Consider the following 22,025-nt stretch of genomic DNA (forward strand, 5'->3'; position numbering starts at 1 on the left):
AAAAGCTCAAGGGGAGCTCCATAAAAAGACAGTTGAAGTGCTAAAAACTTCACAACATTGTTTTGCCTAAAAAATAAAGTTAAGAGCTCAGAAAGAACAATGCAAAAAAAAAAAACAAGTGTATACATCTATGCCCTGGCAACACCTAAAGAAAAATAACAAAAATAGGGGGAGGGCAGAGGGAGGTTTGGCTACTGCAACAGTGATCTATTACACTAGTTACTGTTATGGCAAGTTTCCACATACAGTTCTACTATGCCCAACATATAGATCACTGTTGTAATAGCTTAATGCACCTTGATAGAGGAAAGACAAAGGCCAGAGAGTAGTAACTCATACAAATTATCAAGAACCAGAGACAGCCAGGCCTGAAGAGGGTCCTGTTTTTGGTACTGGTTCCAAATGGAACATCTTTTCCACTGATACACATGTATGATTGCCTAGTAGCATTTTTTTCACCTTCTTTAATATTTGTTGCATATACTCAAAAAAAAAAAAAAGATGCCTAAAAGGTATCAAAATAATATCATTCAGGCAGATGGGTAAAGAGTTTTCAGGTGGATTGTACCATATGATCCCTGTCTTTTGTGAGCAAATCAACTCTGTGAGGAAGCCTGTGGCAACTGCCCTGAGTGTTTTTAAAGAAGGGAGAAGGTTCAGTTGTGTTAATAAACTTACAATAACCATAGATGTATTAAAGATCATTGTTACAGTAGCCTTAGCTATATGGGGTATATCCTACTATGGATATACCAGATGGCCAGCTTCCAAAGCTTTAAGGGTACCTTCCACACAACCAAAGCATTAATCAGCTTGAGCTGAGTTGAAGAAAAAAAGTGGATTGGGTGCAAAGCCCTTCAAATATTTCATGCCAACTAGGAAAACAAAAATATACAAGAAAAAAGGGGGTAGAGGGAGGAAGATACTGCAGCCGTGATCGTTCCGATATCTACTGTTATCATATGTTTACCTAAACAACTGTTCTATGTTCCTCATTATGGTCATTGCTGCAGTAGCCCTAGCTACATAGACAGATTACCATAGCCTAGACTGACTGGTAGTGAGGAGGATAAGGGTCCAGGAGGCCCTGAAGAATGGTCATAGCAAAGCCTGTCCTACCATATAGTTCCTTGTGAAAGTACAAAGAGAGGACCACATTCCTGCTTCTAGAATACTTTTAGAATGCAACCATTTCTAAAAATGAAGCCAAGGCCCTGGCAGAATGAGACTTGACACTGCCTGAAATTGCCTTGTTGTGGTAGGTATATTTATTTGTTTACTGGGAAAGTCCACTGGGCCTAAAAGAGCCCATTTTCGGTAGAAGCCCGGGGAGAAAAGCTCTGACAAGAACATAGATGCAGAAAAAAATTAAACATTAATTGGTACAGAAGTAGAAACAGTGTTACACATAGTGGTTACAGAAATCTATGCAGAATATATACATGAGTCAGGAATTTAGTTGGTTTGAATACAGTAACATATACAGAATATATACATAAAAGCAGGAATTTAATTGGTTTCCAGATGAATTCAGAGTGGTAAAAACGGAGATAAATTTATCAGCATTATTGTGCCAGTATCAACAAGTGATGAAAGAAAAAAAAAAATATGGAGAAAGTATCATCAGTCACTAGTAGTAAAAAGCATAGCAATTTAGTTACAATATAAGGAGAAGGAAGAGGTTAGGTTATAGAGTAGATACATAGCCAGGAAGAGTTGAGATGATTTTTCAGTGTTTGTTTGAAGGTGGTGGTGCTGCCCATGTTTCTTATAGATGGAGGAATCGAGTTCCACAGTTTGGCAATATACATACATATCTATATATATATATATATATATATATATATATATATATATATGTGTGTGTGTGTGTGTGTGTGCATATATATCTATATATATATATATATATATATATATATATATATGTATATATATATATATATATATATATATATATATATATATATATATATATATATATATAAACCCAGCCACTGGGGATGCACAAGCCAGTGCATTTCTTTGTGTCAGTCCCAAGCCCGGATAAATGGGGAGGGTTGCATCAGGAAGTCATCCGGCATAAAATTTTGCCAAATCATACATGCAGACAAAAGTACACATATACATAATGGATCGGTCGAGGCCCGGGTTAACAACGACCGCCACCAGTACTGTTGGCCAACAGGGTGCTGGCGGAAATTGGGCTACTGTTGGCCGAAGGAGGAGAAGAGGTGGAAGGCATGGCTGAAGGCAGGTAAAGGCTAGGACTGTGATAGTGAGGGTCGGAACTTTGAATGTTGGCAGTATGACTGGTATAGGGAGAGAGCTAGCTGATATGATGGACCAAAGGAAGGCTGGTATATTGTGTGTGCAAGAGACCAGATTGAAGGAGAGCAAGGCTAGGTGTATCGGATGCGGGTTCAAATCGTTTTATCATGGTGTGGATGGGAGGAGAAATGGCGTAGGCATTATCCTGAAGGAACAGTATGCTAAGAGTGTTTTGGAGGTGAAAAGAGTGTCGGATAGAGGGATGTTTATGAAGCTGGAAATTGATGATGTAATAATGAATGTTGTTAGTGCATATGCTCCACAAGTTGGGTGTGCGATGGATGAGAAAAAAAAAATTTGGAGTGAGTTGGATGAAGTGGTGATGACTGTACCCAAGGGCAAGAGACTGGTGACTGGAGCAGATTTCAATGGACATGTTGGTGAAGGGAACAGAGGGGATGAGGAAGTGATGGGTAGGTATGGTGTTAAGCAAAGGAATGCAGAAGGTCAGATGGTAGTGGATTTTGCGAAAAGGATGGACATGGCTGTGTTGAATACGTATTTTAACAAGAAGGAGGAGCATAGGGTGACATACAAGAGTGGAGAAAGATGCACACAGGTGGATTATATCTTACGTAAAAGGGCCAGTCTGAAGGAGATTGGAGACTGTAAAGTGGTGGCAGGGGAAAGTGTAGTTAGGCACCATAGGATGGTGGTTTGTAGGATGACATTGGTAATCAAGAAGAGGAAGATGAGTGTGAGGGCAGCACCAAGGATCAAATGGTGGAAATTGAAAAATGGTAATTGTGAGGTGATGTTCAGGGAAGAGTTAAGACAGGCACTGGGTGGCAGTGAAGAGTTACCGAACATCTGGGTAACTACAGCAGAGCTAGTAAGAGAGATGGCTAGAAAGGTGCTTGGTGTGACATCTGGAAAGAGGAAGGAGGACAAGGATTCCTGGTGAAGGAAGAAGAAGTGCAGGAGAGTATACAGAGAAAGAGGTTGGCTGAAGAAGAAGTGGGATTGTCAGAGAGATGAAGAAAGTAGACAAGAGTATAAGGAGATGAGGTGCAGGGCAAAGAGAGAGGTGGCGAAGGCTAAGGATAAGGCGTATGACAAGTTGTATAAAAGGTTGGACACTAAGGAGGGAGAAAAGGACCTCTATCGATTGGCTAGACAGAGGGGCCGAGCTAGTAAAGATGTGCAGCAGGTAAAGGTGATAAAGGATAATGAGGGAAACATACTCACAAGCGAGGAGAGTGTGTTGAGCAGATGGAAAGAGTACTTTGAGGCGCTGATGAATGAAGAGAATGAGAGGGAGAGAAGGTTGGATGATGTGCGGATAGTGAATCATGAAGTGCAGTGGATTAGCAAGGAGGAAGTAAGGATAGCTATGAATAGGATGAAGAACGGAAAAGCTATTAGACCAGATGACATACCTGTGGAAGCATGGAGGTGTTTAGGTGAAATGGCCGTGGAGTTTTTAACTAGATTGTTTAATGAAATCTTGGAAAGTGAGAGGATGCCTAAGGAATGGAGAAAAAGTGTTTTGGTACCAATTTTTAAGAATAAGGGTGATGTGCAGAGCTGTAGTAACTACAGAGGGATTAAATTGATCAGTCACAGCATGAAGTTATGGGAAAGAGTAGTGGAAGCTAGGTTAAGAAGGGAGGTGATGATTAGTGATCAGCAGTATGGTTTCATGCCAGGAAAGAGCACTACAGATGCAATGTTTGCTTTGAGAGTGTTCATGGAGAAGTATAGAGAATGTCAGAAGGAGTTGCATTGTGTCTTTGCGGATTTAGAGAAAGAATATGACAGGGTACCTAGAGAGGAGTTGTGGTATTGTATGAGGAAGTCGGGAGTGTCAGAGAAGTATGTAAGAGTGGTACAGGATATGTACGAGGGTAGTGTGACAGCAGTGAGGTCTGCGGTGGGAGTGACGGATGTGTTTAAGGTGGAGGTGGGATTACATCAAGGTTCAGATCTGAGCACTTTCTTATTTGTAATGGTGATGGACAGGTTGACAGACGAGATCAGACAGGAGTCCCCCCCTGACTATGACAGGTGGAGGAGACCCTGGAGAGGTGCAGATATGCTCTACAGAGAAGAGGAATGAAGGTCAGCAGGACTAAGACAGAATATATGTGTGTGAATGACAGGGAGGATAAAGGAATGGTGACGATGCAAGGAGTAGAGGTGGCGAAGGTGGACGAGTTTAAATACTTGGTATCAACAGTTCAGAGTAATGGTGAGTGTGGAAGAGAGGTGAAGAAGAGCGTACAGGCAGGATGGAGTGGGTGTAGAAGAGTGTCAGGAGTGATGTGTGACAGACGAGTACCAGTAAGAGTAAAAGGGAAGGTCTAAAAGAGGGTAGTGAGACCAGCTATTGTATATGGGTTGAAGACAGTGGCATTGACAAAAAGGCAGGAGTCAGAGCTTGACGTGGCAGAGCTGAAGATGTTAAGATTTGCACTGGGTGTGACGAGGATGGACAGGATTAGGAATAAGTATATTGGAGGATCAGCCCAGGCTGGAAGGTTTGGAGACAAAGCCAGAGAGGCAAGATTACGTTGGTTTGGACATGTACTGAGGAGGGATGCAGAGTATATTGGGAAAAAAATGCTAAGGATGAAGCTAAGATAAGGTTTATGGATGTGGTGACAGAGGACATGCAGGTGGTTGGTGTGACAGAGCAAGATGCAGAGGACAGGAAGAAATGGAAACAGTTCATCTGCTGTGGCGTTCCCTGACGGGAGCAGCCGAAAGAAAAGAAGAACATATATGTATATATATATATATATATATATATATATATATATATATATATATATATATATATATATATATATATATATATATATATATATATATATATATATATACACACATACATATACATAGATATGTATATATATATATATATATATATATATACACACACACACACACACACACACACACACACACACATATATATATATAGTTCCCCTTTACAATCCCAAATTACTGAAAGCTCGAATTTTAGTATCTCGAGACCGTAAAGGTGAAAATGAAAAATCTCAAAAGCGCATAAGCGCAAATTCAAATATCTCAAATCCGTGCTTATGCAGTGCAGCAACGGGATGGGAAGTGTTTGGCCGGATGTTTTACAGAAGTGAAGGTAAGTGAGTTTATGTGAGTGTTATTGTAAGTTGTGTGTATAGGTTAGGGAAGGGAGGTGACAGTATGCGTGTGAGTGTTGGATGTGTTTGTGTATATGGAATGTGCGTATGTGTGTGCGAGGGAGTGTGGAATGTCTGCGTGTGAGTGATGCATTTCTTAACTGTTAGTGTTATCTCGGAGTTAGTATATATAAGTAGGGGGAGTGTGGGGTGCAGGGTGGCTTGCCCCCCTGCGTAGATGTAGTGTAGGATTGTGTAGTTTATGTGTTGTGGGTTGAATGGTGAGCGTGTTGTGTGGTGTATGGTTTGTGAATGTTCTGGATTTTATTTTTCGTGTTTGCGTGTTTCGGGATTGTGGGCTGTTCGACTATAGTTTCAAGATACTGAAAATTGAGCTTTCAGTATTTCAGGATTATAAAGGGGAACTATATATATATATATATATATATATACATACATACATATAAATATGCACGCACACACACACACAAATATATATATATATATATATATATACATATATATATATATATATGGGTCTACCTGAAAACACTGACACGCAAAAACACTGATAATGAGATAACCGACACCACAAAACCGATAGTTCAAAAACATGAACCATCACATGCCCAACAAACCACAATCCTGACAATCAACAAAACAAAACAAATACCTTTTCCGTAAAACACACACACAACACAAGCACACCAAAAACCTTACAAACCTACACTAAACCTTACATATGCAACTATCTATGCACTAACCTTAGCCCAAACCCTAAGGTCTGTCACTATCACACACTCACCTAACCCGCGCCCTAACCCTAACTCACTTAACTCGCCCCTAACCCTAAAGTCTGTCACTGTCACACACTTACCTTACCCGCACCCTAACCCTAACTCACTTAACCCTAACCTTAAAGTCTGTCACTATCGCACACTTACCTTACCCGCACCCTGACCCTAACGTCCGTCACTATCACACACTTACCTAAACATTTCGGTGTTCTCAGCGTCGGGATTTTCAATCGTCGGTCATCTCCGTTGTTGATCTTCCAGTGTCGGTTATCTCATTGTCGGCATTGACAGCGTTCGATGTTTTCAGGTAGACCCATAGATATATATATAAATATATATATATATATAAACACCTAGAAATAGTCTGTTTTGACGCATGCTGTTTTTTTTCTCACCTTCACAAGAAATGAACAACTGATCAGAGTTTCTAAAAGATTTTGTCCTCTCACAGTAGTAAGGAGTTCTGTGGTTATCCAAGGTATGGAGTATCCTCTCTCCCTTGTTTTTTTTCTGGGAAGTAGACAGGAAGGTGGATAGCTTGACTTAAAGCAAACTCAGATACCACTTTAAACAGAAAAGAAGGATTACTTATCAAGGAAACCGTATCTTTATGGAAATTGAAATAAGACTGGCCTGCCAAAACAGATTGCAAATGAGAAACTCTTCTTGCAAAAGTCAGAACAATGAATAACACCATTTTCCATGTTAAGAACCTCAAATCAGCCTGATGAGCTGGTTCAAATGGAGCGAGAGTTAGTTTTTCCAAAACAAAAATTAAGATCCTAAGGAACAGTCACCTGTTTTCTAGGAGGTATTCATGCAATGTCCCATTCAAAAACATATTCACATGAGATTGCATCGAAAGAAGGGGATCCATGGGCATATATGCTGAAATGGCTGACAAATGAATTTTGACTAAGTGAGGAATAAGACAGATCAGATGACAGTAACTCACACAAATAATACAGAATCAGAGAAACACTAACCCTGAATGGGTGCTGTTTCCCATCTTAATACCATCTGGAAAATCTTTTCCATTAACTAACATATGATTTTCTAGAACTAGGTTTTCTTGCTCGCTTTAATACCTGCTGCATGTTCTCAGAAAATAGGTGCCTAAAAGGCACTGAGATTCTGACATCCAGGCACTTAGTTGCAAATATTTGGGGCCAGGATGTATCAAACACCTCTTGTCTTGTGTGAGTAGGTCCAGACTAGGAGGAAGCTTTTGGTAACTGCCCCTAGCTCCTATACTGCTATCAAGTCACATTTTCGGCAACAATGTCGACTCAAATGTGTCGATCATTTGGGATGACATTGTGTACCCTCAAAATGTTTCATTTCAGTTTAACTTTTCGTTATTTAGAATGGCAAATGTTTTGCCATTCGAACTAAAGATAGTAAACCTAGTTATATAACTATTTACATTCTGTTAACTGGGATAGTATGGCTGGGCTTTTGGTCCCTTTTCAGCACAGTCCCAAGAAGAAAAAACTACACAATAATTAAACTGAATTGATTGAACATTTAAGTTTTAAAAAGTGATACATAGACGTATAAAATCATGACAGATTTATACACACACACACCCACACCCACAGACACAGGTCTACTGAAAAAGGATAACTGACCCAAATGTCAACATTCACAAGCTTGACCAGAAAAGTTTGACCTTGCAAATGCTGACACGCTACTATGCATACACCAAGCAAAAAAATTCTGTGCATGCAAAAACAAACTTTAAAACTGCAAAGTAAAACATTGTTTTTTTGAAGAGGGACAAGCCCCTCCCTGCACCCCCTGCCAATTATATACACTATTCAGAGATCATACGATCTTGGAGAAAGGGCATATTTCCCTTCCCCTAGAACTGTGGGATCACACATACCTGTTAATTATCTGTGAAGTCAACAAAATGTTGCCAGCTAAACAGATGTCAACCAAAGGGGGATTCAATCGTATTCAGTCCCCACACACACACACACACACACACACACACACACACACACACACATATATATATATATATATATATATATATATATATATATAAAATATATGTGTGTGCACGGATACACACACACGTACACACACACACATATATATATATATATATATATATATATATATATATCTATATCTATATATATATATATATCTATATCTATATATATATATATATATATATATATATATATATATATATATATATGGGTCTACTTCATATGATCGACAGACCATTTCATCGACACCCATTTGGTCAACATCTCATTTGGTCGACAACCAGTATTCAAGGCATTTAACAGAGATTTGCCCCCCTCCTCAACGTTGTGCGACCCTGGAGTTGTTATATATAGTTAGTGGGGGTGAAGCCCCCCACCTATTTTCATTTAAAATGTGTAGTTTTTCTTGTATTTTCATGCTTTTAAACGAAAATAGTATATATAACAACTCCAGGGTCGCACAACATTGGGGAGGGGGGCAAATCCCTAAGTGCCTTTAATACTGGTTAACGACCATTAAACTCGAAACCAGAATCTCGAATTTAAAGAAACTCGAACATATGAAAGGGACAAAAAAAAAATTAACACCTTTCAAATGTTTTCGCAGTGCCCCCCCCACCCCTCCTACTTAAATATACCTACTCCGAGATTGCACTATAGTGAAGGAAAGGGAAGTCTCCCATTCCGCACTATACGCGTAAGCGCAAAATGGCAGATTTTCCATTCCTCCGCTATAGCGCGGTTACGGAACATTCACATTTAAACTGCTAGGGTACATGGGGACCTGGCCCCCTGCAATCAGGTAAATTAACTTTTTATTTTTCTAAACCTCAGGCTCCCATTCACAATTTTGATTGAATGGAAATTCGAGATTCTGGTCTCAAGATTATGAATTTCAAGCTTCCATCCATTCAGTCTTGTGAAGGGGAACCATATATACATATATATATATGGGTCTACTTCATTTGCCCGAACTTCCATTTGCCCAACACCCATTTGCCCGAGACCAAATGACCGAAATTTCATTTGACCGACACTTCATTAGACCGACACTTCATTTGACCGACAAGTATTATTGGAAAGAAAATGGGATATGCCCCCTTCCCCACTGTAGTGTGACCCTGGAGTTAGAATATATAGTTGGGGGGTGTGGGGGGCACAGCCCCCCACAATGGGGGGTGTAGGGGGCGAAGCCCCCCAGTTAATTTCATATTGTATTGTTTAGTTTTTCTTTAATATTGCTTAGTAAAACAAAAGTAAGTGGGGGGCTTTGCCCCCCACACCCCCCCCTAACTATATATTCTAACTCCAGGGTCGCACTACAGTGGGGAAGGGGGCATATTCCATTTTCTTGCCAATAATACTTGTCGGTCAAATGAAGTGTCAGTCAAATGAAGTGTCGGTCAAATGGGGTCAGGCGAATGGGTGTCGGGCAATTGGAAGTTAGGGCAAATGTAGTAGACCCATATATATATATATATATATATATATATATATATATATAAATAACACGTGTGTGTGTGTGTGTGTGTGTGTGTGTGTGTGTGTGTGTGTGTGTATATATATATATATATATATATATATATATATATGTATATATATATATATATATACATACATATAAATATAAATGGTGAAAAAAGCAGGACTGTTAATACTTCAGTTCAGAATAAATGAAGGAAGACATGCATCCAAATAAGCCTTGCTAATGAACACATTAGATGGAATTAATGGGCCGAAGAAAAAAAATACACATAACATGGACTAGTCATTAGGACACAACTGTTCATAGCAAAGGGAGTCTACTTTGGTGAAAGGGTGGAGATGAATGAGATGCCACAGGAGTTAGTATTAAGGCTTGTCTTTTCCATGCCATTACAGAAAGTCTGGAAGGGCTTTTTTTGTTGTTGATATCATAAAATTACATACTATTGCACATCTTCAAAAATATGCAACAGGGTTGATGCAAACGATGTACAGATGATGAGAAAGGACCCAGCAAAATTAGAGCAGTAATCTAAAACATGGCACCTTAAATGCATTTTATATCTACATCTACAGTTATATCTATATCTATCTATCTATCTATCTATCTATCTATATATATATATATATATATATATATATTTATACATAAACACACACACACACACACACATATATATATATATATATATATATATATATATATATATATACACATACATACATATATATATATATATATATATATATATATATATGGGTCTACTTCACTTGACTGAAATCTCAAAATACTGATTCCTAGCACGACACAAACATCTTACAAGAGGGTCTAACACAGACAAATGATTGGTGCCAATGTCACAGGTTAAAACTCAATGCCAAGAAATGCATTATAGTGCCTTTTGGGAAAACTGCCACCCAGGCTAATTACTCCATCAATAAAACACCCCTAAGAGTTGACCTGGCAGTCATTGATCTGGAACATATGTAGACAGTAATCTGGCCTTTGATCAACATGTGGCCAAGGTAGTAAGAAAATCATTCTATGTGTCCCAACTTGTAAGTAAAGGCATGGTATCCAGGACCAAGGAAGTCATAGAACAACTTTATTTGGCCCTTATCAGAACCATCACTGTGTAAAATGCCATCTTCGGCATGTACCTGACCAGACATGCAACAGTCGGAATGCCCACAAAGGTTCCTTACCAGGAGAATCGACAGTATAAACACATTGTCCTATATAGGAGCGCCTTAAAGCCCTATCTCTAAACTCAGTCTCCTACACGTTACTGACAGGAGATTTATGACTAGCATACAAGGCATCCACAGATCCAACTATGATGGACCTTTTGCACATCCATGAAGATAACAGTATCAGAACCACTACACCCAAGACATGTTGGCAAGGCAGATTTGTGTCTCAGAGGATCCCTGTGCTCTGGAACAAGCTCCCTGTCCACATGAAGCAGAGTCCATCCCTAACCCTATTTAAGCATAATCTTGTCAAATGGATGGGAAACTGGAAATTCATCCCAGATTTGGTCTCCATGTCTCTGATAGACAAAGGCAGACAGTAATGCCCACACTAACATACCACCACATAATCTCTAGAAACTTCCTAACATACTCCCCTTCCTAAATAACATAGCCATGATACATAGGGACACAACTGTGTTGGGTTGCATGGCTAGACTTATAAAGGAGAGTGGTAGATAACTGGAACAGCCTTTTCTGAAAAACTAAAGTCAAAAATTGATATTGAATTCCAGAATGTGTGGCTCAAACATAACATAATCCTTATACTGGACACAGAAAAAATAAGCTTTTACTTTAGGAGCCTCTATTTTTGCCTTACACAAAAAGGAAATAGGCAGACTATATAGACCAGGCAATCACTCATTACCTGGTGTCAGATTCCATGTTCCTACCTGTCCCGATGGGGGCAAGTGGAATGGTAGCCCAAGGCCAGCATTTGTGTGAATAAAGCAACCAGCTTTCCTACCTAGAAGAAGTGATGTAAAACAGCATTTTAGTTTACAATTACTTGATATTTCAAGCATGATGTGTTCAAGGAAACTTGTTGCACCTCCCCTTAGAGCAAAATACAGCAGTTAGGCTCGTAGCCTTGACTACGAATCACACAAATATACATGACCCTAGACTCTCCATTCAGCAAGGGCAGCACAGCAGATTAAAGTCTGTTTTAACCCATCACTCCAACTAACCCTTCCAGAGACACAAGTTTATTCCAGAGGATAATTAACCACTAAAATGCACTCCTTGGCTCCCTACCTGCAGAAGAACTTTTTCCTTTAGCTTGACCTTTGACTACATATTGGGACACAACTGGCTAACATTAAAACCAAATAATGTTGGAAAGAGAACATAGCTACAATACATAACAATTAAGACTAGCCATGTCATATCTACTTAAAAGAATAGTTAACAAGAGATAGCTTTAAAGTGCATGATAGCATCTCTAACTATGTATGAAGTATTAAATGGCTGACCATTTCAATTATCACTCTTTGCAGAATATGGTTTAAACTAAAATTGCACACACATATAACAAAGTGCACAACATTACATAGTTTTCTGCTTAATTCAGCTGTGCTCCTCTTAGCAAGCAATAGTCTGCCCACATCACTTCCAATTCTGGTCTTGTCCCAATCAAAATGGAATATGAAAAGTGAACAAAACAGACTGGAAACCTCTACTGATATATGGAAATAGCTGCTGTAACTGTTAGTCATGCATTTACTAGCAGAAAATAGGGAAAGTGGAGCTACAGCTTACCAGAAAATAATAGGCATACTAGGTACATGATGTGGTCCTTACTGACCATTAAAATTCACATTTCTGTAACAGCAAATACTACCAATGATGAGGTATTTGCAAGCCAAAAGCACAGTGTTGCCGCATACTTACTAAATAATGGGCATACTAGGTGTGCCATGTAGTCCTTAACTACCATCAAAACCAACATGTATTTAACAAGAAATACTATCAAGTCATTTGGTGTCTTAAAAATTATGTCACAGCAGGTAGCACTCATATAAAAACAGCAATTCAGCAAACCAGAATAGTTCATTCAACAGTTTGAAGAAACATAATTGTATTGCTTCAAATAAAAAAAAAATCCTTCATAGAGTTTCAAAACATAAACACAGTTTCTTAGACAGATAAGAACACAAGGGCTTTATCTACCAAAAGGTAATGTGAGGCAACCTCAGTTAAACTGAAAAGAAGATTGTAGCTCCATGTAAAAAAAACTTCAAACAGTGCACAAAAGATCACATTCTAGTAAACAAGTAAACTCAGCTGTAGCTGGAGGCGGCTCACCATTCTAACTGTAAAGAATTAATGTTTGCAGAACATCCTTTAGCATACAAGACAATGGCACTTTCAATAAATAATTTGCCACGTTTGCCTGGAACTAAGAAAACATTCCTGATTTTAATATGTAGGACTTCCTCATAGTATCTGTTACACTATCAGACACCTCCCACAACTGGAGTATGTGCGTCACTCCAATTCATGATACACTCACTGCCCCACTCAGTATACAGTCTAAAAGTGAGATGTGAATATAAATCAAAGGAATTCTTACTTTGCTTCAAGGTGGGTCAGTGCGTCTGTAAACCTGTTGCTTAGAAACAGATCAAGGGCTCCCATGCATTCATCTAGAGAAGCTTTCAGACTGGAGCTTGGCATCCTAAAAACAGAGTTTTCATAAATTAATCTTAATACTTAAATGTTACTTTCCAGAACCACCACTTGGTATTTTTCTTTTCTATCAGATATATTCATTACTAGAGATATACACATGCACACATAATAAAGTGAGATATATATACTCAACAGAGCACATTCTGGCGTTTTTTGCATACATCTGACATGATGTGCAGTCCAAATATGTTGCACACTGTTCTGTAAAGCTCATTCCCCTATCAACTATATGTGATTGGACCTGATGACTATATTAGAAGACATACCCAAAAACAGCAACTCAAGCATTTCAGACTATCCAAGCCTTGTTTCTGATTTTTATCCCACTGGCCAGCAGGCTTGCCAGGAAAGCAAACTGCCTAATAATGCAGTTTTTATTCTACATTGTTTCTTGATAATTAAGTAATGCATTCTAAATAAAAATGTCCATGGCAGGGACAAGTTGGAAGCAGGGGTCGCCACAGCAGAACGCCGGTCCGCTAATGATTGGCAGTTGATTTTTATGTACCGGCTTGCCAGGCCTGACGCAAACCTTCAACAAAAAAGATAAGACTGGAATTAGTACTACCATTTTGTGCATATTTTTCTAAACAATTCCTCTGAGCCCCAGCTTTATAAAAACAGTACACAATCCACCTTTGCTGCCTTTTTATTGCTACAATTTATTCACATCAGTTCAGTTCTATGGAGTTCAGTTTATTACAATAGCTTGAGATTCACTACGTTTTTCATGTGAAGTAAATAGCAAAATAATGGATTACCACAGAAAATCATGCTAGTTTCAATGATTTTCAGCTACTGTGCTTCTAGCTCTGGTGCCTCAGACTCCTGGCCTTCAATGTACTGAAAAATTAGTCTATTTTCCTTAACCAATTTATATTACAATGTATCATGTGATGCATTATAATATAAATTATAATGCATCACGTGATTCTAATTAAAATTTAAAGATACCTTACCAGCCACAACAGAGTTGACCAACCTGCAACTCTCATGTGGTCCCCATTCCCCTACTTGTGACCCTTTCAATTTCTGAAGAAATTAAAACTTCTGCATGCCAACTAAATGTACAAATCCTGGCAGTTAGGTATGGTAGGACCATATTTCATTCTTTATTTATCTCCTTCCTGCATGCTACTCTCTTCTCTACTAAATGCTGCTTTTCTATGCTCTTACCTTAACTAAGTAAAGTAGTAAATGTTGCTTTGTGCTATTCATGATAGTCACACTAATAGGTTCATAAGTTACTAGGCTAGCAGCCCTATAACGTTTATAAGCCTAGCCATGTTAATCCCAAATACCCCACTTGTTCTTTCTAGGTAATGTCACTTGTCTCTAGTACAGATGACGAACAGGTGGGGTAGTTCATTTATATGTTTATTACATAGAAAAAAGTCAAAAAAAGAGGCCAGCACCAAGAATGATAACTCGGTTTATTCTGAATGTAAAAAATCATACCAATTTCAGCACATTTGCCTTCATCAGTGATTACCATCCAACTAGGAAAGTCATCCATTTATATATCCAGTATTAATTATTAATCAATCAATAAAGCATTTAAAGGCACAGTAAAGAAATAATAATACGCATCCCTATATATCATGAAAGAAATCATGAAAACATTTTTGGGCAATGCATTTTAAAATGTTGCAAATGGTCATTAAGACCCAGGGAAAATAAAGCCCCCAACTTAACTATCCACATTTTGTCCTTTTCATTTAATAAACTGTGCTAACCCAATTTTTGAGATCTATCACCCCAAATGTTACCAATGATACAAAAGTGGAATACCACTGATTTGTGAGTACATACATGTCTGTAAAGTGCATTGATCATGCATTTATTCCTGATGTCGCCTAAATGCTCCGACATCCTGATTCTAAATGGCCTAGAAGTCTGCCCAACATAAAATGAAGAGCAGGAACAGGTAGCTAAATAGACTACCCAGTCTGTGCTGCAGTTTGCAAAATATTTGATCTTCTATACAAATTTGGTGTTTTTACTGGCAAACTCCTTAGATTTTAACATGTATTTACAAAAACAGCAATGCCCACAAGAGAATGATCCAATCAATTTATCTCCTGTGATAGTTAGTTGATCCTGCATAGGGTCCTGTTCTGTCCTGGATTTGTAATAGTTAAGGTAAGATCCTAACGTTCTACCTCTACGATATGAGAACATACATTCATCTAGAAGGAGATTAGATAGTTCCTCATTTGCCATGAAAATGTTCCAATTTTTGTTAACTGCATTTCTAATGGCGTGAATGTTCCTACCATATGTAGTTGTAAATCTGAGAATATTTTCTGATGGTGATGTTTTTTCATCATATTTCAATAATTCTGTCCTATCCTGTCCCGTAGCCCAGTTGCTGGCTGTTATAATATGTCCAGGTTTGTAGCCTCTTGCCTTAAACCTGTGTATTAAATCATTTCTGTGGTGTTCATAGTCATTCTGGGATGAGCAAATCCTTTTGATACGAAGGAATTGGGACTTGGGAATATTCCTAATGATGTGATCAGGATGTAAGCTCGTAGCTTCAAGAAGACTATTATATTGTGGATATTTTCGGAATACCTGGGTCGACAGTGTATTATTTGTATTTCTACAAATCTCAACATCTAGAAAATGAATTTGTCGATGGTGCATATTGAGTGTAAATTCAATACCCCACTTGTTATCATTGAGGTATTGAACAAACTCCAAAAGATATTCTGTATCCACCCGCCAAACTAACCAACAGTCATCCAGGTATCGCTGCCAAATATCCATCTCACCCAAAAAAATGTTATGTAACTCATCATATATAAGGAATTCCTCCAAGTATCCCATACAGAGAACCACATAAATGGGGGCAAAGGATGCCCCCATAGCCGTACCTCGCACCTGCCAATAACATTCCGTCTGAAAATAGAAGATGTTTTTTGTAAGGACATGTTCTGCCATACAGACTAACAATGTATTGAAACCAGGAGGATAAAGGTTTGCTTTGCAAAGCCAATATTCAAGAGTTTCAAGCCCAGCCCAATGTGGAAATGTTTGTATATAGGGCTGTAACATCCAATGTGCACATTATCCATCCTGGTTCCAACTGCGTATCACTTAGAATTCTAAGGAATTCAGCTGTGTCTTTGATCCTAGACCTAACCATTTTCAGAAGCAGCTGCAAGTACTTGGTAAGAAATTCTGATAAGGGTTCTGTAAGTGAGCCCATACCATATACTATTGGCCTACCAGGTGGTTTCTGCAAGTTTTTATGAATTTTTGGTAGCAAATAAAGTATCTGTCTCTGAGGATCTTCCACTTTGAGATGTTGTGAAACTGATACACTGATAATCCCTTCCTCAACAGCCAATTCCAATAAGGAATCAATTTCCTTCTTAAAATGGTTAGTCGGATCCAGAGGCATTGGCATGTAATGTTTGCCATATTTAAGTTGTCTGTACACCTCTGATAAATAATAGACCATGTCCATAACAACGACTGCTCCTCCCTTGTCGGCTGGAATAATAACTGTGTTGTGATTATTCCTCAGATCCCGAAGGGCTAGTTGCTCAGCCCCTGACAAGTTATGTCCCAACATACGAGTTTCATAATCATGAAAATGTAGATCTTTGAGAACAGATTTTTGAAATATTGCATCATGTTTATCCATAGGGGGCTTAAAAACAGATTTTTTTTTTTAAGTTTACTGGGCCTGCATGGATCAATGTAAGAAGCGTGCTTATTGCTATTTTGGTCAAATCTGACTGTGACTATTAACTTTCAGTGAAATTGATTCTTTTGTGGAATAAAGAATCTACCAGCTTCTCCGTTGTTAATAGCAGTGGTTTGCGACAACAGGATCGAAGGATCGTTGTAACCTCTGATGCTATATATGTGAGTTTTGGGTACTAAGTCAGTTATACAAGCTCTTTTTACATTTGCCTTTTGTATAAGATCAACGACAACGTGATTTAGGGCTGTTGGGACTTACTGAGCACTTGGGATATCTGAACATGTTATGTGTTTGGTTTTCAAACTCGCTATACACGATCTCAGGACACTGGCAATAAGGGGCCTGATTGGGTCTAAGTAACTAGCGTGTTTTTGCAAACTTGGATTAAACTCAATAGTGACTGTTGGCTTATTGGTAAAATAGATGTACTTTTTCTAAAATCAAATCAATCAGCTCTGCTGCTTGACGAAGCGGTTGTCAGCAACAACAGGATCGAAGGATTGTTGTGGCTTTGGGATCAGTCAAGGTTTTGTGCTGGTATATGAGTCTTTGGATCGAGGCTAGTTCTACATATTTGTCCTTATTGTGTATGCGACAACAGGATCGAAGGGTCGTTCTGGCATTTAATTTTTTTGGACATGTGGACAGTTGAAATAGACACCAATGGTGAACTGTTTATACATTGATGGCCTTGCTATAGTCTGCTTTTTTGAACCTGTTATACATATCTTTTGGGGATGGTAACAATACAGCTGAAGGTTCGTTGTGTCATTTGAATTACTAGGTCCATTTGGACACTCTGTATTGGAATTTACAGTTAATTTATGGTGAAATATTTGCCTTTTTGCCAATTATAAATATTCTGATGGATTGATTTGTTCATACTTATGCTGTGTATATATCCATACAGTATGTTGGGGAAAACTACTTGAAATTATCTATAATTCAAACAACACAGCTTGTATTTTACAGGCATTTGAGATATATATGCTTCACAATAGTGTGTAGGGATTGCTCTTCATGATAATATTGAATACATGGTACAATTTATGTCCATATAACAGTTTGAGTTGAATCTGTTGAAAAACACAACTATCATTATACTGGGGGACACTATTGCAACTATATATGGTGCTTCAGTTTGTCACAGGGTGATGTACATACATTGTTTTGTGTTAAATAATAATGTACACAGTTTAAACGAAAGGTTGGGCCTGGTTAGAAGAGAGATTTTTTTTCCCTTATAAATAGTTTAAGTGAACCAACTGGCATTTTTTCTTTGCCAGTTAGGGTGACATGTCTTTTAACTTGGTTTCATTTTTGGCCCCTTAAAGTATAAGTTTTACATTTCTCAACATTAATCTGAGGTATATTCAATATTGATTTGGTAACTATACTGCAAGGGTTATCAGCTGACCAAAATGATCTTCAGTTGTTTGGCATCCATACAGACAATATTAATACCAGTATAAGTGATGTCAGGGATCCTAATGATCTATGTAAGAGCCTTTTTTCCAAACTGACTAAAAGTATGACTAATTTACACAGTTCAGTTTGGCATCTTAAACTATTTAAAGCTTACACTGTTAAAAATATAACCCCTAGAGGTCTTAGAATTAGGATGCAGCTTTATGTTAATAACCCTGATGATATTATGCCAAATGAGGAATGGCCACAAGCACAGCATGATGGAACCATGTCTTTTGTTAGGATATTGTCCTCTTTTAATGAACGTTCAATCCAGACGAATATAATAGAAACCCAACATATTTGTGAATAAATTAAGGTATATGAGGGTCAGTCCCAGTATCAGGAATGTCTTCACAAATTATCTAAAGATTTACTTGTGATGGAAAAAACTTTAGAAACAAAAAATTGCATAAGCTTCAAAGAGATTTGAGGGATTATGAGCAAGGTAAACCTTTTGGATTTAGGAAAAATGTTACCTTTTCAGATGGGGAACATAGCAGGGCTAGGCCAAAGAGAAAGAGACCTAGATCGATCTTAAAAAAATCCAAAACTCACTATAGCAGTACCTCAGGGGAGGAATCCTCTGTAACTGACATGGAACAAATGCTTGCTCAGGGGTCCCCAGCTTATAAGAAACAGAAAAACGTTGCAGCCCCTTTAGATTTAGGGCACACAGGGGTGGGAGAAAACATCACAAATGTAGTAAATCTGGAAACATTGCTGCAAATGATGATTCTCAAATAGTTGAACAGTCAAATGTATTGAATATTTCTTCTGTAGTACTATCTGAAACCACAATCAAACTCCTTAATAAGGGATTAACATATGTTCCTGGCTTTTATGTTCATGAGGATAGTGTGGTTAAAGATGTGTCATTTTGTCGGCTGTTGAACTTAAAACTGTTTTTTGGTCAACAGGAGAACTCTCAATCATCCACTGACTTCAGATTTAAAAAATCTGTTTTTCAGCCCCCGATGGATAAACATGTTGCAGTATTTCAAAAATCTGTTCTCAAAGATCTACATTTTCATGGTTATGAAACTCGTATGTTGCATAACTTGTCAGGGGCTGAACAACTAGCCCTTTGGGAACTGAGGAATAACCACAACACAGTTATTATTCCAGCCAACAATGGAGGAGCAGTCATTGTTATGGACATGGACTATAATTTATCAGAGGTGTACAGACAAGTTAAGAATGGCAAACATTACATGCAAATGCCTCTGGATCTGACTAACTGTTTTAAGAAGGAAATTGATTCCTTATTAGAATTAGCTGTTGAGGAAGGGATTATCAGTATATCAGTTTCACAACATCTCAAAGTGGAAGATCCTCAGAGACAGATACTTTATTTCCTACCAAAAATTCATAAAAACTTGCAGAAACCACCCGGTAGGCCAATAGTATCTGGTATGGGCTCACTTACGGAACCCTTATCAGAATTTCTTACCAAGTACTTACAGCCACCTCTGAAAATGGTTAGGTCTAGGATCAAAGACACAACTGAATTCCTTAGAATTCTAAGTGATACGCAATTGGAACTAGGATGGATAATGTATACATTGGATGTTACAGCCCTATATACAAACATTCCACATTGGGCTGGGCTTGAAGCTCTTGAATACTGGCTTCAGAAAGCAAACCTTTATCCTCCTGGTTTCAATACATTGTTAGTCTGTATGGCAGAACATGTCCTTACAAAAAACATCATTTATTTTCAGAAGGAATGTTATTGGCAGGTGCAAGGTACGGCTATGGGGGCATCCTTTGCCCCCATTTATGTGGATCTCTTTATGGGATACTTGGAGGAATTCCTTATATATGATGAGTGAGATGGATATTTGGCAGCGATACCTGGACAACTGCTGTTTAGTTTGGCGGGCGGATACAGAATATCTTTTAGAGTTTGTTCAATACCTCAACGATAACAAGTGGGGTATTGAAGTTACACTCAATATGCACAGTCAACAAATTCATTTTCTAGATGTTGAGATTTGTAGAAATACAGATAATACACTGTCGACCCAGGTATTCCGAAAATATCCACAATATAACAGTCTTCTTGAAGCTACGAGCTTACATCCTGATCACATCATTAGGAATATTCCCAAGTCCCAATTCCTTCATATCAAAAGGATTTGATCCTCCCAGAATGACTATGAACACCACAAAAATAAGCTTATCACCCTTGATATCCACATCCCGCCTCCACCTGCCACTAAGGAAACCACAGCAAAAAATTTCTCCAAAGCCAACTTCATGCTTCTTAAGACAGAAGTGGTGAACTTCATGACACCCATGCAGATGGACAATACAGTTACAACTGCTGAATCCTACACAAATGCATTCTATAAGCACTTACACGAGTGCATGGACTGTGCTATCCCAAACAGAACCAAGACGCTATCCTCCAAAAAAAGGAAGCCAATCTGGTGGTCCCCTGCCATAAACAAACTGTACAACAGAAGGAAGAAACTGTTGCAAAAGAGAGTAAAATCCCACGAGTGGAGGAGCTGCCTGGTCAGCCTCAGTAAGAAGCTGAGATCCTTTATAAGATCCTCCAAAGCTAGCTACGAAAACAAAATCGCCACTAAATCCAAGGACAACCACAAAGCATTCTATAGCTATGTCAAAAATCTAGATGGCAACACCCAGATCTGCTGTGAGTTACAACACAAAGGCACGAAAATTACAGAACCAACTGATATTGCCAACATCCTGGCAGATCGGTTCAGTGCTAACTTTATCCCCCTCTCATCCCCTAAAGGGCCCATATCCATACAGGAAGAATGCAGAGTCCCTGTAATCACAACTACGCAAGTAAAAGCTGCACTCTCTAAAGCCAAAAACACAACATCCATGGGACTGGACAACATCCCAGGCTGCGTTTTACATGAACTTCAGAACGAACTGGCTCCCCACTTAAGCACCATGTTCAATAATGGCCTCGCATCAGGCTTTGTGCCCACTGAATGGTGCACAGCAACAGTTATCCCACTCCACAAAGGGGAAGCCACCACTGATCCCGGGAACTATTGACCTATTAGCCTGACGAGCCTGGTCTGCAAGGCCATGGAACATATCATCATGGAACTCATAAACAAAGACATTGGTAACCTCCAAACTCTGGATCCCACCCAGTTTGGGTTTGTGAAAGGCAGATCATGCCTCCTGAACCTGATTGACTTCTTTGAGGCAGTCACCAAAGCCGTGGATGAGGGTAAGGTGGCTCACACAGCCTATCTTGACCTCGCCAAGGCTTTCAACACCATCCCCCATTCTGGAATTATAGCTAAACTCACTCAACTAGGTATAAATCCCTATGTCACAAGATGGGTTGCCAACTGGCTCACTGACAGAACCCACACTGTAAAAGTAGCAGACTCCAAAT

General features: G+C 38.7%; 1 protein-coding gene across 1 annotated transcript in view; it reads right to left on the reverse strand.

Annotated features, from left to right (window-relative positions):
• The window catches only part of TTC39A (tetratricopeptide repeat domain 39A), a 2,407,335-nt gene that overhangs the window by 1,898,340 nt on the left and 486,970 nt on the right, over window positions 1-22,025 (reverse strand). Inside the window, exon 2 of the mRNA XM_044086086.1 lies at window positions 13,328-13,432. Coding sequence (XP_043942021.1) covers window positions 13,328-13,432 — 105 coding nt within the window. The remainder of the gene's footprint in view (window positions 1-13,327; window positions 13,433-22,025) is intronic.

Source organism: Protopterus annectens, chromosome 10.part0, assembly GCF_019279795.1.
Source record: "Protopterus annectens isolate FY-2018-M chromosome 10.part0, PAN1.0, whole genome shotgun sequence".
Classification (NCBI taxonomy): Eukaryota; Metazoa; Chordata; order Ceratodontiformes; family Protopteridae; genus Protopterus; species Protopterus annectens.